The 17,863-nt window shown below is 39.6% G+C and overlaps 1 protein-coding gene across 1 annotated transcript in view; it reads right to left on the bottom strand.

The window, feature by feature from the left end:
• LOC133532911 (uncharacterized) overlaps positions 1 to 17,863 on the bottom strand; it is a 66,908-nt gene that overhangs the window by 34,975 nt on the left and 14,070 nt on the right. Inside the window, exons 14-22 of the mRNA XM_061871775.1 lie at positions 15,159 to 15,263; positions 14,914 to 14,964; positions 12,676 to 12,846; positions 11,745 to 11,859; positions 6,583 to 6,709; positions 4,248 to 4,447; positions 1,966 to 2,156; positions 772 to 873; positions 374 to 514 (exon numbers count right to left, since the gene is read on the bottom strand). Of these exons, the coding sequence (XP_061727759.1) occupies positions 374 to 514; positions 772 to 873; positions 1,966 to 2,156; positions 4,248 to 4,447; positions 6,583 to 6,709; positions 11,745 to 11,859; positions 12,676 to 12,846; positions 14,914 to 14,964; positions 15,159 to 15,263 (1,203 nt within the window). The remainder of the gene's footprint in view (positions 1 to 373; positions 515 to 771; positions 874 to 1,965; positions 2,157 to 4,247; positions 4,448 to 6,582; positions 6,710 to 11,744; positions 11,860 to 12,675; positions 12,847 to 14,913; positions 14,965 to 15,158; positions 15,264 to 17,863) is intronic.

Genomic DNA, 17,863 nt, shown 5'->3' with positions numbered 1-17,863 from the left:
CGTCATTTTGTGGGCAATGTGTGCTGCTGGTGTAGGCCAGCTCTTCGCTACCGATCGTTACCCAACCCCAAGACCCCTAGCTTGGTGATATCGTTTGAGCGGGGCCGGTGGAATGTCATCGATCCCAGTGCGTCCGCACAAACGGTAAAGAGGGTGAAACGCCGGAGTGTTAGTGGGTAGGGCCAAATTCCCCCCTTTTTCCAGGAGAGGGGAAAGAAGCGGCGAGTCCCACACACCGTGCGTAAATGCATTCCCACTCCGTCAAAAATAAAAAGGATTCGGGGCCGCGGTGAAGGCGAGCAGTAGCTTAGCTGGCGTATGCGGCGTGCTGAGAAGAGAAGAGGTTGGAAGACTTGGAAGTAGGTATACTTACGACGACGCGGCTGGTGACGTTGTCGCGCGCGGCGGGCGGCGCGGGGGCGGGGGCGGGGCAGTGGGAGGGGGCGGGGGCGGGGGCGGCGGGGGGCAGCGCGGTGGACTTCTTGGCCACGGCGCGCTGGCGGCGGATCTCTTGCTGCAAGTATTCAATTAAATTGTGAATATCATATGGACATGGTCCGAAATAAATAAATTGACATTGAAAATAAAAATTGATATGGACTATAAAAAAAAATCGCCTTTTGACTGCTAGAACTAAAAACAATTTTTACTTTATCAATGAAATTAACAATCGTGTACTATTACTTAAAAAAAGGGGTCGTGTACGATATTTGCCGCAGACGATTTTGGCCACAATAACCTAGCAATAGTTAGCAACATTGAGTATGATACCTCCATCTGCGCATGTATCTGCGCCGGCGTGTGCTGCGGCGTGGCGGCCGGCGCCGACTTGTCCTCGTCCGAGCGCGTGTACTCCACGTACGGCATGTTGAACTGCGGACAAACCATCCAATATTTCAATTTGTTTTTATTTCAAGTAAAAACATTACTATATAAATTATAAACTAAAATAAATGTTATATACTAAGAAAAAGTGACCGAAGCCTCCAGTGCCCCAGGCTGGAATTGAACCAGCGTCATCTGCTATCGCGGCAGATTCCTGAGCCATTCGCCCACCGGGGTCACGACGGCATGGGACGAAATTTCCCAGTACACATATGCATTTCTTACTGAAGGCTTACGGCGCCCCCTGGCCATCCAACGACGCCATAATCCCTGGACCACCTGAGTCACGGCAGTACCCTTCAAAACATCTTGAGTAAATGCAATTTTAAAAGTAGTAGACCTTGCTTACTGTCGTTCCGGCAACATAGCCCTTGGCTTTACCTTACCAAGCCCAAATAGGGCAAACGAAGGCAGCGATGGCGCAATGTTATCGCCAACGATTTAAATATCTCCGGGTTAGCGAAAAACGACATCCAGGATCAAAGAGAATTTGAAATAGAGGTGGTTGATCGGCCATCTTACCGAGCATCGTATAAAGGTTGTGGCGCCATCGCTCGAAACGATGCCGCCATACCTTTGGCCTTGAATCTATTAGATGGCGCCACTTTTTGATATCTAATAAATTTAACATATATCAGTGAAAGAATTAGGATCAAAGTCAAATGGCGTTCTATAAGTTTTAATCATGTGTCGACAGATGGCAGTAATTTTTTTATTTTTTTATATGTAATAGGCTGCAAACGAGCAGACGAGCCGCCTGATGGGAAGCAGTCATCGCCGCCCATGGACATAAGCAACATCGGAGGAACCACTTATGCGTTGCCAACCTTTGAGAACCCTAAAAACCTGCTTCTTGAAGAACCCCATGTCATAGCGCAAGGGAAACAACTCAGAAGGTAGCTCATTCCACAACTTGCACGTTCTGGGAAATTTACTACGGCTACAAAATTTTCTTTGACAATCCACCTCTATTTAAAATTTCCGTTGCCAGAATAGAGCGAAGTGGAAGGAGAAAAGTAGGAAAGGGAACTCGTCACAGTACGGGACAAACACTAGGTTGATGGAGTAGGCTTTGCTTACCCTACGGGCAGCTTGCGCCCTTGGCAGGGGCCGGGCTCTGGTCCGCTCCGCCGCCTGCAGCTCCAAGTACAGCGGGGCCAGGCGAGTGGAGCCGCGGTATATCCACTCCGTCTTGTTGTCTTTCTTGCCTTCGAAGTAGACCAGGACCAGGGAAGCGTCCACTTGGAGGACTTTGGAAACCCACCATTTGCCTGTGGAAAGATTAGTTGAGTTATTTGCGTGTTATTAGAGATCGGGATTTTCGATATTAAATAAATAAATATTGGACCTTCTTACACAAATTGACTAAGCCCCACAGTAAGCTTAAGAAGGCTTGTGTTGAGGGTATTCAGACAGCGATATATATACAATATACAAATACATACTTAAATACATAGAAAACACCAACAACAACCACCACCCACCACCAGGAACAAATATCTGTGCTCATCACACAAATAAATTCCCTTACCTGGATTCGAACCCAGGACCATCGGCTTCATAGGCAGGGTTTCATATTGGACAAATAAATTCACGTTTTTAATGGGAAATGTTATGCTCGACAATAATATATATCCCATAGGAAACGGAGAACGTTCTCGAGAACGGCACAAATCTAGCCCAAACGCACTTAAGGTTGAGCACGAGGAGTAGAAAACATTTAATGAAATAGAAATTATTTAATGTTCTGCATTTGGCGCCATTCACTTATTACGTAAGACCAATTTTGCCAATTTTTAACTCCCCCCCCTCCCCCTCCTATGTGAGAAAAAATAATATTAGGCCGCACGAAGTTGCGGCTGAAGGGGTGCACCTCGTCCCATATTGCTAGAGTGAGACAAGACAAACTCACCGTCCCACTCGGTCTTGATGCTCTGCCCGGCGTGCAGCCGCACCATGGGCCGCTCCGGGTACGCCCGCAGGTAGTCCCGCACGAAGTTGCGGCTGAAGGGGTGCACCTCGTTCCATACTGCTAGAGTGAGACAAGACACACTCACCGTACCACTCTGTCTTGATGCTCTGCCCGGCGTGCAGCCGCACCATGGGCCGCTCCGGGTACGCCCGTAGGTAGTCCCGCACGAAGTTGCGGCTGAAGGGGTGCACCTCGTTCCATACTGCTAGAGTGAGACAAGACACACTCACCGTCCCATTTGGTCTTGATGCTCTGCCCGGCGTGCAGCCGCACCATGGGCCGCTCCGGGTGCGTCCGCAGGTAGTCCCGCACGAAGTTGCGGCTGAAGGGGTGCACCTCGTTCCATACTGCTAGAGTGAGACAAGACACACTCACCGTACCACTCTGTCTTGATGCTCTGCCCGGCGTGCAGCCGCACCATGGGCCGCTCCGGGTACGCCCGCAGGTAGTCCCGCACGAAGTTGCGGCTGAAGGGGTGCACCTCGTCCCATACTGCTAGAGTGAGACAAGACACACTCACCGTCCCACTCGGTCTTGATGCTCTGCCCGGCGTGCAGCCGCACCATGGGCCGCTCCGGGTACGCCCGCAGGTAGTCCCGCACGAAGTTGCGGCTGAAGGGGTGCACCTCGTCCCATACTGCTAGAGTGAGACAAGACACACTCACCGTCCCACTCGGTCTTGATGCTCTGCCCGGCGTGCAGCCGCACCATGGGCCGCTCCGGGTACGCCCGCAGGTAGTCCCGCACGAAGTTGCGGCTGAAGGGGTGCACCTCGTCCCATACTGCTAGAGTGAGACAAGACACACTCACCGTCCCACTCGGTCTTGATGCTCTGCCCGGCGTGCAGCCGCACCATGGGCCGCTCCGGGTACGCCCGCAGGTAGTCCCGCACGAAGTTGCGGCTGAAGGGGTGCACCTCGTCCCATACTGCTAGAGTGAGACAAGACACACTCACCGTCCCACTCGGTCTTGATGCTCTGCCCGGCGTGCAGCCGCACCATGGGCCGCTCCGGGTACGTCCGCAGGTAGTCCCGCACGAAGTTACGGCTGAAGGGGTGCACCTCGTCCCATACTCCTAGAGTGAGACAAGACACACTCACCGTCCCACTCGGTCTTGATGCTCTGGCCGGCGTGCAGCCGCACCATGGGCCGCTCCGGGTACGCCCGCAGGTAGTCCCGCACGAAGTTACGGCTGAAGGGGTGCACCTCGTCCCATACTGCTAGAGTGAGACAAGACACACTCACCGTCCCACTCGGTCTTGATGCTCTGGCCGGCGTGCAGCCGCACCATGGGCCGCTCCGGGTACGCCCGCAGGTAGTCCCGCACGAAGTTACGGCTGAAGGGGTGCACCTCGTCCCATACTCCTAGAGTGAGACAAGACACACTCACCGTCCCACTCGGTCTTGATGCTCTGGCCGGCGTGCAGCCGCACCATGGGCCGCTCCGGGTACGCCCGCAGGTAGTCCCGCACGAAGTTACGGCTGAAGGGGTGCACCTCGTCCCACACGCGCGGGGCGCACTCGCAGACGAGGCGTGTGTTGGCGTGCTGCACGTATTGGGCATAGCCGTCATCGAAGAATATCAGGTATCTAGTGACAGAAATCTTTATCTTAACCACCTTATTCATAAAACTTGGCACCTTACAAACTTCTGTTAAATTATGTCTCTTTCTAACCAACAGAAATGTCAAAATAATGGATAAGGAATAGGGCTTGCAATTATCCGCCCTTTTTTGTATCTGGATATTTCGAATACTTGTTATTTTACTATCCGGATAATTCGAATATTATTTATATTGTAATTTCATATTATGTAACAAATAAATCTAAATCTATTTACTTTTTATTTAATAAAACTCTCACGAACTTTATGAAAACTGTAATGTAATCAAATGTAACGTATATAAGTCTGTGTAACAGCAAGTGTTAAAGTAGATTTAGGCGTCCTACCTTTTCGCAGATTTTTTTTTCTGAATTTCACTTGGAAATAACATTTTGCCGATGCTTTACTGTGAAAATTAAACTTCGGTAATTAATCTTTATGAGGACGTTTTATTTGGATTAGATTTTGTCTAAGTAGGTTATTATTATGGTATGTATACAACATTTGATTACTTAGGCGCGACGACGACGCACGTAAAATAAACGTTGTAAAATGTCCTTTGAAGATGATACGAGTATGCAAACATACTGTTGGTAACCGTTAGATTAGGTTAGAGTTATGCTATTATGAATTATTGTGTTGAGTTGAGACGTTAAAAAAAATGCCAATGATATTACACAAGCTTTAATTAATTGATTAGATGGTTTTCCGAACTGGTGACACAAACTGTATTTGTAACAGTTTATGGGTTATAGCGATTTTACAATGCTCTGATTAATATTGGTTATGTGCGCTTCGAATCTTTTTTTACTAAATGAATTCAGTTGTTCAAGAGATATTTGCCTTCATGTGAATTTGACTACCATGGATTTTAATGCATGTCAATACCTTCAATAAATTGGCGTCTTATTGACGTATGGTTTGGATGATATTTAGAGAATCGAATACTTCTTCTAACTGTTAAAACAGTCCCTTCTTGTTGAGATATTACATTGAATTTAAGGTCTATCAAGCTTTTCATTGCAGATTTATTCAAAAGCAAAATGCTTCACTACTAATTCACTGGTTCAGTGACCCAGAAAGGATCTTGGCCTCTGACAAACATCACTCAACCCTATTCTGTGCCACTTCCCGCCAGGTGAGCAATCCGAGGGCCAACAGGTCTATTCGGGCTTCGTCACTCCAGCAGTACCTGGGACGACCAGATAGACGTTCTCCACCCGGGTGCCCTATATATGCTGTTCTCACAGCTCGATCGGATGAATAAGATGGGAGGGCCCATTTTCTCCAGGTGACTGAGCCAGCGAGGTTGTGTTGCTTTAATCTCGCCAATTGTATTGGGTGCCTCAACCAGCTTCTCTAGCTCCCTATTTTAAATACAAAATGCTAAAACCTTGTTATCATATCTGCTAAACTACTTCATTTAGTTCAGCAGTTCAATATTTATCGAAGTTCTCCTCCGCTGAAGAAGACAAGAGTTCTGCTTTTGCCAACAGTTTTAGTTTTGTTAGCATTTTATTAAAAAAGTTTTCGTACGCTACCAATAATGAAAGTTACTTTTATGGAGCTATAATAAGGCGATATGCATAAGATTATCCTCGAATATTAAAGAAAATTAGGGAGTAGTCGACAATATAGGAGTAAAATTTAATTAAACAGTTTTTATAACGTTAAAATGTATTCAAATAAAAAAACTCAACCGAAAACGTCGTTTTTCAATCTGACTTTCAACGTTTTTCAAATTGTTTTCTTAAAAAATTTAACGATATTTTGTGTCATAAATGGTATTCGAATTATTCGTTTTATCCGGATAGTAACTTAGTAATTATCCGGATAGTAATAGTGAACGGATATCCGGTCAAACCGGTTATACGGATATCCGGATACAAGCCTTAATAAGGAATTACGATTATCGAAGGCTTTATAGAGTTGACAGTTTATAAATAAGACACCGCAAATTTTGAGTGATTCTCAACCTAGCGTGTTTCGCACTACTGGAAAGTCATATGCCTTTGTGAGCTTTTGAAATTCTTGATTGCTCAGATATACGCATATTTTTTTCCGTTTAACTATTTTCTTTTTACGTATTATTTTATGTCGTAAAAAGTTACAAATTCTATACCTGAAATTGTTGACGGGGTTAGGTATCTCAGCCACGATGCCTGAGTAATAGGCCTCCTTCTTTTCACCTTCTTCTTTCTTCTCGACGCTGGCTCGGTGGTCTTTGAACAGCGCGACTACCCTGGTGCCTGCAGAATAAATAGAGTAAAAAAACTGTATTTATCCTCTATACCTCGTTTAATTAGCATGTATTTTTATTGAATACGCTTTAAAAAAATAGGTAAATGCCCATATCGTCAGGAGACAAGCAAAAGTCACTAATTACCACCACAAGTTCATAGTCACAATGAACCATATTACTACTAAAATAAGGTTGATTTTTGTTTTATTCTTCTTCTTCCTTGCGTTCTCCCGGCATTTTGCCACGGCTCATGGGAGCCTGGGTCCGCTTGACAACTAATCCCAAGATTTGGCGTAGGCACTAGTTTTTACGAAAGCGACTGCCATCTGACTTTCCAACCCGGAGGGTAAACTAGGCCTTGTTGGGATTACTCCGGTTTCCTCACGTTTTCCTTCACCGAAAAGCGACTGGTAAATATCAAATGATATTTCGTACATAAGTTCCGAAAAACTCATTGGTACGAACCGGGGTTTGCACCCGCGACCTGCGGATTGCAAGTCGCACGCTCTTACCGCTGGGCCACCAGCGCAGTTGACTTGTTTTATTATTTTTTAGTAATTAATGAATTTTGCTTGTCAACTGACGATATACACGGTGTAACACAAGAAACCCGAAAGATTTTAACCACGCATTTCTGAGGCCAGAGCAGGAAAATATGGTATGCGAGTATAAGAAAATTTAAGCAAAAAAAAAAATTTTTTTTTTCCTTTTTTTATGTTATTGTACACGCCACCCACACGTCATAATTTGCCAAGACAAATGCAATATTGATTTATGGAACATAATACATAATAAAAGTTACAGCCTTTGAAATTTTGGAGGGATACAAACTTCGCAAAAAATAGAGTGACATAGAAACCATCTTCGTTCTTCAGAAGAGGGCAATCAGATCCATTTATAACATGGCTTCTCGTGACTCACTGAGAGAACGATTCAAGGAAATAGATATTCTCACAGTAGCTTCACAATACATACTAGATGTGATAATGTATACGCATAAGAGTATAAAGTCCTTTAAGAAACTGTCTGATATCCATAGTTATAATACGCGAAATAAACATAAGTTAGTAGTCTCCAAGTTTCGTCTACAGAAAGTTAAAAAATCGTTCATGGGAAACTGTGTAACATTTTATAACAAAGTACCCTTAGAGGCATGGAACCTGCCCTATACTTCATTCAAGCAATACGTCAAAAATGCACGTCTCAAAAAGGGATACTATAAAATAGATGACTACTTGGGAGACACGGAATCATGGCCAAGTATCCAGTCTCAAAAGCTGTAATAGTTTTGCGTGCAGTGTCCCGGAGAGGCATATGGCGCTGTTGTTTCTAGCTGTTCAACCTTATGTATTAATGTTTGTTATGTTTTAGTTATTTTGATGATGACATTGACATATTAAATACATAGTAGTTATGTATTCTGTAGAACTAGTTTTAAGATTGTTAGCTTAACAGTCTCTTGACGTGAAATATGTATTTCATACATTTTTTTATTTATTTTTTATTCTTTGACATTTGGAGAACCTTTACACCTCCAAATCTTATTATTGTGTATTATTATTTTTCTCAGACCGTGGGGACCTTATACATCTCCAAACTTAATGTATTAACCGTGGTGACTATACGTCTCTGTCATATTGTATAATATACTTGACTTGGTACATACTAGTTATGTACAGAATGTAGCATTAGTTTATGAGACTGCTAGTTTAACAGTCCAGACGCGGTTTATTTATTTAGTATAAATTTTATTTTGACACTTGGAGAGACTTTACACCTCCAAATTTTATTTGTATTAGTACTCTGACATTGGGGACCTTTTACATCTCCAGATTTAATGTGTTTTTTAACCGACTTCAAAAAAGGAGGAGGTTCTCAATTCGTCGGAATATTTTTTTTTTATTTTTTTTTATGTATGTTCACCGATTACTCAAAGACGCCTGGACCGATTTGCAAAATTCTTTTTTTGTTTGATAGGGTATACTTCCCAGGTGGTCCCATAGTCATCAGGTCAGGATCTGATGATGGTATCCTTGAGAAACTAGTGGTATTCTTAAAATTTTATAGGCAATTTTAACGTTTTTCATATACTTCGTAAAGCTATTTAGGTATTTGCGCCTGGTAGTCATCATCTCGTTGCAGAGCTGATGATGGAAGATACAATTCCTTAACGGTAAAGAGATAGGGGGTAGATAGCTTCCGTTGTTGCAACAATACGTTTACTTTAATGATGATGAATACACGGGAAACCTTGTCAATACTAGCAAACCGCTTTCTTGGCCTAATGAATAGGTACCTGTCTACCTTTAGTCAGTAATGAGATATCTCAACCGTTGCATTTCTGCTAATGCCCATTCATCGTGGGGTTTAGTTAACAGTTTAGTGCGTTCTAAATCAGATGGAGCTATTCCTTCCAGTTTTTACTCTGCTACATATACTTGTCCCTTAGCAAAATTCTTTTTTCCTAAATCTATAACAGCTTTATCGAGGGTTATACCCTGTAGTTTATGTACTGTTACAGCCCAGCATAAAATAATAGGTAACATTCAACTTCTTCAACTTCAACATTTATTCAGCAATTAGGCCACAAGGGCACTTTTACACGTCAACATGGAATTTACATACAAACAAAAACAAGCGCATCAACAATAAGGGTTACCCTCATGTGGCAGAACAATATTGGTCAGAAACACACTTGGCATAACATGTTTCGCAGACACTTTCGGTCGAATGGTAATTTTGCATAAAGGTATAGTTGGAATTATTAATACCACGCATACGACACATTTTGCAGAACATTGTTTCGTAGAACATTACTTTGGTCGACTTTGGTTTAGCATCAAAATTCAAAAATTTATTCTGCAAGTAGGCCTCAAGGGCTCTTTTACAAGTCAAAACAACATTTATAATAACATCATATAGTGACATGAAAAATACATAACAACATTTATAAATACAACAGCCAATACCTGGGTAAACATTACATTATAATAATCTTAAAATAAATAATTAATACAATACAATAGAGATGTATAGTCTCTATGGTTAAAAACACATTAAATCTGGAGATGTAAAAGGTCCCCAATGTCAGAGTACTAATACTAATAAAATTTGGAGGTGTAAAGTCTCTACAAGTGTCAAAATAAATAAATAAACATTTTAGATACCATAATAATCCTATAGCGTACTATTACATTGCATAATTATTTTCTGCTAAGTAGGCATAATAGGATTGTTAGGTATCTTGCGTCCCCAACACAACCGACTCGCTATCAAAAAGGACATACAGTCCCAGAGTCACCGTTAGGTACGACGACGAGCGTAGCGAGGAGGAGTGTTAGGTATATTGCGTCCCCAACACACCCGACTCGCTATCAAAAAAGAAATGCAGCCCCAGAGTCACCGTTAGGTGCGACGACGAGCGAAGCGAGGAGGAGTGTTAGGTATCTTGCGCCCTCAACACACCCGACTCGCTATCAAAAAATAAATACAGTCCCAGAGTCACCGTTAGGTACGACAACGAGCGAAGCGAGGAGGAGTGTTAGGTATCTTGCGTTCCCAACACACCCGACTCGCTATCAAAAAATAAATACAGTCCCAGAGTCACCGTTAGGTACGACGACGAGCGAAGCGAGGAGGAGTGTTAGGTATCTTGCGTTCCCAACACACCCGACTCGCTATCAAAAAGAAATAGGAAGAAATAGTAATAACATGTAGCTGTGAGACACAACATTTTGTGCTTATATGTCAGATAAAACACGCAATAGCTACACAAAATTACTAGCTTAAATTAACTTAAATGTACTATGAGATGTAAAGGTCTCTAAGTGTCAGAATTATTAAAAATATAGGTATACACAATCAAATTAAACACAAAATAAAAGTAAAAATTTAGAGATGTATAAGGTCTCCAAGTGTCTAAAATTAAAACTAAGTTAAACAATATAAGTCAGGAATATCTGAAACGGTCATTTTGTTCCAGTTTGCCTGAGCAGGAATTTTTCGTTTTTTAATATGATTTGAACAACGAGTACAGGTCACGATATTACCTAAAGCGATTAAAACAGCAGGAAGTAAATTGTCTAGATTTGTAGTTACTAGTCTCGTACGCTGCTGAGGATATATCATTTTATTGCAAATGGTGCACACCACATCATGATGGCTATATATATATATTTACATCACTAAAAAGCAAAAAATAAATAATTTTTAATTAAAAATAAAACCTCCTTCAAAAAATATCCAATAAAGAAAATAGTAACTATATACACAGTAAGATAAAACACTAAAAAGTTAGAAATAATAAAGTTTTTTCTGTATTATAAATCCAAAGTTCGTTAAAGAACCCCTTTACAAAATATATTATTTACTTACAAATCAATAATAATAAACAATATTTGGAGTCGGTGCCAGCAACGATATAATGGGATTAAGATTTTGTAAACATATCTACATTATCTACTAATTTCTAAGTTATTGAATTGAAAACGACATTTAAGTTGTATCACTAGTTATTTTTATATCGTTGCTGGCACCGACTCCAAATATTGTTTATTATTATTGATTTGTAAGTAAATAATATATTTTGTAAAGGGGTTCTTTAACGAACTTTGGATTTATAATACAGAAAAAACTTTATTATTTCTAACTTTTTAGTGTTTTATCTTACTGTGTATATAGTTACTATTTTCTTTATTGGATATTTTTTGAAGGTTTTATTTTTAATTAAAAATTATAACCATAGAGACTATACATCTCTATTGTATTGTAGTAATTATTTATTTTAAGATTATTATAATGTAATGTTTACCCAGGTATTGGCTGTTGTATTTATAAAATGTTGTTATGTATTTTTCATGTCACTATATGATGTTACTATAAATGTTGTATTGACTTGTAAAAGAGCCCTTGAGGCCTACTTGCAGAATAAATTTTTGAATTTTGAGTTACTTTTGTGACTAAATACTACAAGGACAGGAGCCTCTACAACCATGACGATTCTGAATGTTATTTTATTTAAGTACTAGAATGTTATTACTCACCAATAGTAAGCCGCACTTCCGGTGGTTGTTCATAAGCCAGGCAGCGCGCCGGAAGTAGCTTTGTCATTGTTTTCGGTTGCTCGAATCTTACACGGCACATGGTGAATTGACCGGGCTGTGGAATAAGAGGTAAATTTTTTTTCTACTCCCGTACTTTTATTTGTCACTTAAAGGGTCGTGCACACATCTTTAAACCCTACCTTATAGTTGTCAAGGCAAGTCTTTAGTCTATTCCCCAAAAACGCATTTGTGCATACACGCGGTATCTTTTTGGCACTTTTCGATACTTTGTGTAATGACCACTTAAAAAATATTGTATGAAATACATTGTTGCCAACCTTATTTTAAATGTCATCTCTGACAAATTAGTGAACCATAGACAAGTTTTTTTAATTTCATTCATTCATTTTCCCGCCCGTACCCTCCATTCTTTGCTACTTCTGGAATGTGGTTATTGTGGTTGTCGAATTAAAACTTCACTTTTGTGTTAAAAAAAAGTGTGTCTTTCAAGTTAAAATGGATGAAGACAAAAACTTAGTGTCTACGTCTGAAGAAATATCAGTGATGGCCCAAGAACAAAAAATTTGCTGCCTTCAAAATCGCGATAGATGACATGAAAAATATTAGTTAAATTTACAATTTTATTTCAAATTAAGTGCTTGGTCGTAGAAAAAGTATTGTATGCAACTTTGTTTAACTGAGTCAAAAATACTCGGGCGTCATTTTAATTGTTACTGACTCCAAAGTTGACGCTGGTGCGGCCGCATCCTCGTCCGAAAGCCTCAAGCGTCACAACTATGTCAACCTCGGCAGTAGTTACATATCTGCGGCGTTTGGGGTTGAAATCCTAGAGCCGTGGGGTTTTCCCGGGTTTTTTCCACGACTGATACACTTACTAAAAACTTGTGATGGGGCCTAAAAAATAACTCACCGTTTTCGGCTGGACCTCCTGTATGCGGACCTTGTGCCAGGCGCCGAAGGAGTTCTTCATGGCGTACACGGACATGTTCGGGCGCAGCGGCGCGCGCGCGGCCACGCCCGGCGGCGGCAGCCCGGCCGGCGCCGCCTCCAGCGACAGCTTCACCACCGAGATGTCTGCGTTCTGTGAGGACGAGCAGGAGGTGAAGCAACTGTTCTTACCATTATGTTCTTACCTGCCCAGAATGGGAGAAAGGCCAGGGACATTTTGAAAAATTATCTTTAAAAAAAAAGAACAGATAATTTGTAGGGAGACAAGAAGCAATGTGTAACGGGACACGCCAGAAAGTCTTGAAGACGGCACAAGATAGATAAAACTTTATTCGTTTCCACAATATAATAAATAAATATCATAGGACATTATTACACAAATTGACTAAGTCCCACAGTAAGCTCAATAAGGCTTGTGTTGACGGTACTTAGACAACGATATATATAATATATAAATATTTATAAATACTTAAATACATAGAAAACACCCCTGACTCGGGAACAAATATCCATGCTCGTCACACGAATAAATGCCCTTACCAGGATTTGAACCCGGGACCATCGGCGTCGTAGGCAGGGTCACTACCCACTAGGCCAGACCGGTCGTCAAACAAGAGGTGAAGCAACTGTTCTTACCATGTTCTTACCTGCCCAGAATGGGAGAAAGGCCAGGGACATTTAAAAAAAAATATCTTTAAAAAAAAGAACAGATAATTTGTAGGGAGACAAGAAACAACGTGTAACGGGACACGCCAGAAAGTCTTGAAGTCGGCACAAACTCGGCACGGCTCCGGCGATTCGGTTTATACGGCGTAGGCCAGGAAAGAACATTAGGAGGTGGTGGGAAATGTTCTTACCATTAGTTCCCATGGTTACGTTATTTTGGAAAACCCTTAAAATCTTAATTTGACGACCGGTCTGGCCTAGTGGGTAGTGACCCTGAGACTTCAACTCACGGCCTATGGATCGATACTCCAGCGCTTTGCCAACTGAGCCACCAAGACCTCATCCATAGCCAGCAAATTTTCCAACCATATGGGTCTAGGGGACCCTAGCGCCATCTATCATAAGAACGTTACACTTATAAACGGTTACCGGAGTTCGAAGTCATATTGGAAATTCACCAGTTACGATGTGCTACCCATACTAGTACTAAATTAGCGCTGGAGTATCGATCCAGAGACCGTGAGTTCATGTCTCAACCAAGGCAGTATTTTTCCACTTTTAAATTTATTCTAAGCTTTATAGCATCATTCCCAGACGCTTCTGCTTGTTAAAAAATAATTCAGACTTTTTGAGAATAGAACTAAGAGGATTTCTTAAATAACTTCTTTTCTTAAATATTACATTAACATTTCTTAAATAACTAATTGGTAAACCTTTCAGGAATACATTAATACTTAAAATTCTTTATAACAGTTATGTACGAAGTCGGCTCGAGTTCGCATGTGCGGTTTGGAAACCCCATTACAGCATGCATATTGACAGGATAGAGCGATTGCAAAAAAAATCCTAAAATCCCTTGATTTTAAATGTGGTATTGAATACAAAGATTATGTGGAATCCTTAAACCGTCATAAAATGCAGTCCCTAGAGTGTCGGAGAGACTGCGTTGATTCTGTTCTATTATTTAAAATAATAAATGGGTATATTGATGCCCATAGCTTGTTGAAAGACATATGTATAAGAGTTCCAGGTAATAAAGAGCGCCGATGTCGTCCCAGATACAAACATTTATTCTCCATTCCATGTAGTAGAACTAACTATTCTAAAAATATGTTTATTAAACGAGCATGTGCCCTCTATAATGATCATAATATTGTAAAAAATGTAGACATATTTAATTGTACCATAAGTTCATTGAAAACAGTATTCAAGACTAGTAGCATATAAATCTTAACGCGTATATTATTGTCATGTTTGTCGATACTTCATACTTATTCAAAAATTGTTATAAACGTAGAACGTGTTTTACATTGTGCTTTTCACTGAGTGGTTTGTAAATCTGATTTCTCTAATTCTGTGTAACCTCTTACTATTTAGCTGAACCTAAACGTAGATAGGTACTTTTCGTGCTTCTATATAAAGATATGTTTAACAAACATGGAAACTATAGGTCTAGATTAAGAGAATAAACTGTAATAATATATTTTGTATGACCGTTTGTGTCATATTTAAATAAATAAATAAAATAACTTACGTCATCGTCGTTTTGAGCTGCCAAGTCCGCAGACGGAGCCGGTTTCGATTCCTGTTAAATAATAATATTCGTGACATCCCTAATTTCGATTTATAATAAAATAATAAATAAAAATGCTTTATTTCAGACCTGTTCACATGATCCATATTTTAGTTAACAACCCGCAAAACTTAATAGCTACGTCAGTATGAAAATAAAACTAAACTATATCTATAACTAGATTTAGTTACAAGTGCAAATCTTACCGCAGGTTTGCTGGTACTAGTGCCATCTAGCGGCGCGTACCCGAGCGGGATCGCGGCGCGCTTGGCCGGCGGCTCGGCCGCTGCCGCCGAACGGCGTTTGGGTCTCTGTATGGCACAAATTCCTTTGTATGTCACAAATTCCTCTGTATGTCACAAATTCCTCTGTATGTCACAAATTCCTCTGTAGGTATGTCACAAATTCCTCTGTATGTCACAAATTCAAAAACACTTTAAGGAGGAAGTATTGATCGTCCATACAAAAAGTGAAAACGTTTTTCCACTTCTAAATATTTTCTATTCTCTTTTTAGTATGTTATTGATACAATGAAAAACTAGGTTTATCGGTTTTATAATAGGACTAAATCTGGAGTTTCCTTAAGAGCCCATCAACGTGCTCACTAGCGCCACTGGAAAATAATTGAGATTGTTTAAATTTAGCGATAGATATTTAAAAAAGGGGGCCACTACGTACTGTATTTTGTTTTTAAGTACCTTTTGAATACATCAAAATAGTTTTTATGTTGCTGGATTCGTCGATTTACGAACTCAAAACAAAAACGGCCGTTTTAACTTTGGACGCCTAGATTGACGAATCCAGCAACGTATAAACTATTATGATGTATTCAAAAGGTACTTAAATACAAAATACAGTACGTCGCGGCCCCCTTTTTTTTAAATATCTATCATTAAATTTAAATAATCACAATTATTTAGTAGTGGCGCTAGGGAGCACGTTAATGGGCTCTTAATGTTAATAAATTATGTGTAAACATATTTAGATACGATATCACAATCAGTGACAGTAGGTAAATGTAAGCACACACGCTTACAACATTAAAAATTAACTAACTTTTAAGTACGTAATCTTAAAAAGTAAACAATCTATTCGCTACTTTTAAAACTGTTTAATTTCAAGGAAAAAATATCAATATCGTTTAAAAATGTATTGTAAGTCTAAAACTATTTTGTGGAAAAAATCGACATAAAAAACCGTTACCGCTATAGTTATTTCGTTAGATTCGAAAAGCTATTCTTCCCTCTTAAGGCTTGTTTACACTTTGCGAAGTAGCAAATGCAGGTGAGAAATGATTAGTAGATCGGAGTTTTTATCGCACGGTAAGACATTAGCGAGCCATTGAGTCGACATTAGCAATAAAATTCAACTCGTATTCATACTCATACTCATTCATGATTTTATTGACTGATTTTAATATTATAAGCAAGGTCAAGAACCTTGACGGGTTTATAAATGATGCTTTAATTTTATGTTTGAGTATATAAATATTACAAACAAGAATAATGAGCATTTTTTTTTCGTTTTTGTGGCTTATTTACAGTGGTTTTCTTTATTTAAGTAGTCACAAAGATGAAACAAATTAAAACAACAATAAAAAGCAAGTAAATTAAACTTATGCTAAAACTAAAAAAAATATTCTTTAAAATACATATTCTTTTTTCTGTATTTGTAATTTCGTCATATTATCCATACAACTGTAGGCTGTAAAACTGTATGACGTAAATTTTTGACTTGATATACATAACTTTATAGGTATAAATTTAACTATGGTGTCAAATATTATAATTAAGTATTATTATTAATTATATGTAATGTGGCGAAATTCTACCACTGTTAGTAGCGAATCAAGCCAATATACAGTGCATGTACCTGTATAGATAGAATCTTGGAAAAACTAATTCAAAATATTGTACACAACACCAAAGAGAATTAAGAAGACCAAGAGTGCTCACTCCATACAACGGTTTTGTTGCCAAAAATACTATTATTTACGTAGTCTACATCTAGCGTCAAGAAGCGGAACTCTCAGTACTGCCACTCGACAATAGATATCGCGGCAAGTAACCGGAACTCTATTGTCAACTCCTACGCTTACTCTGGTTATAATATTAGCGGAAAATCGTTGAGCATTAGAGTTCCGCTACTTTTTTTTTTTTTAATTTATTTAGAAAACAAACAGCCTTTTACAAATATGTCTAAAGTAAATGAACTAAAAATAGGCCTAAAGTTTCCTACATTACTAAGAAAACTATTACATAGAAATGTAAATTACGCAATTATAAATTACCGGTTTAGTTGTGTACTACATGCAATTAAGTTAAGAAAACATACAAAACTATGAAAAATATGACTGGAACCAAATTGATCAATTTCTAGAAAACTAAATTTGCCGAACTTTGTTCTTGAACACGGACAAACTATGAACAAAAATATCTATATCGTTAAGAGATTCATTATACAAGAACTTGACGCTAGATGTAGACTACGAAAATAATAGATTTGGTGACAAAACCGTTGTATGGAGTGAGCACTCTTGGTCTTCTTAATTCTCTTTGGCAACACTTACTTATGTAACCCAATATTCATTAATATGCAAATAAATCATTAATTCATTCAAAGACAAGTTTTAATGATTATTTATAATTTTATAAACTCGTCAAGGTTCTTGTTTTAATAATTAATTTAAAATCGCTAAAAAAACGAATGAGTTTGAGTATGAATATGTCATTCACGAACATGTCATGAATATAGATCGTGTCATTCACGAAGACGCGTGCCTTGAGTTGTAAAATTATGTTGTTAAAGGTTAGATTTGACTAATCTGCACGTCATCGTGGATGACACGAACCATAATCGGTTTTAAATAAGCCGTAGAGATTAATCACCGAAAATATGAACAATTTGAAAT

This window comes from Cydia pomonella, chromosome 28 (assembly GCF_033807575.1).
Source record: "Cydia pomonella isolate Wapato2018A chromosome 28, ilCydPomo1, whole genome shotgun sequence".
In the NCBI taxonomy this organism is placed as follows: Eukaryota; Metazoa; Arthropoda; class Insecta; order Lepidoptera; family Tortricidae; genus Cydia; species Cydia pomonella.
This window is presented reverse-complemented; position numbering and strand designations above follow the sequence as displayed.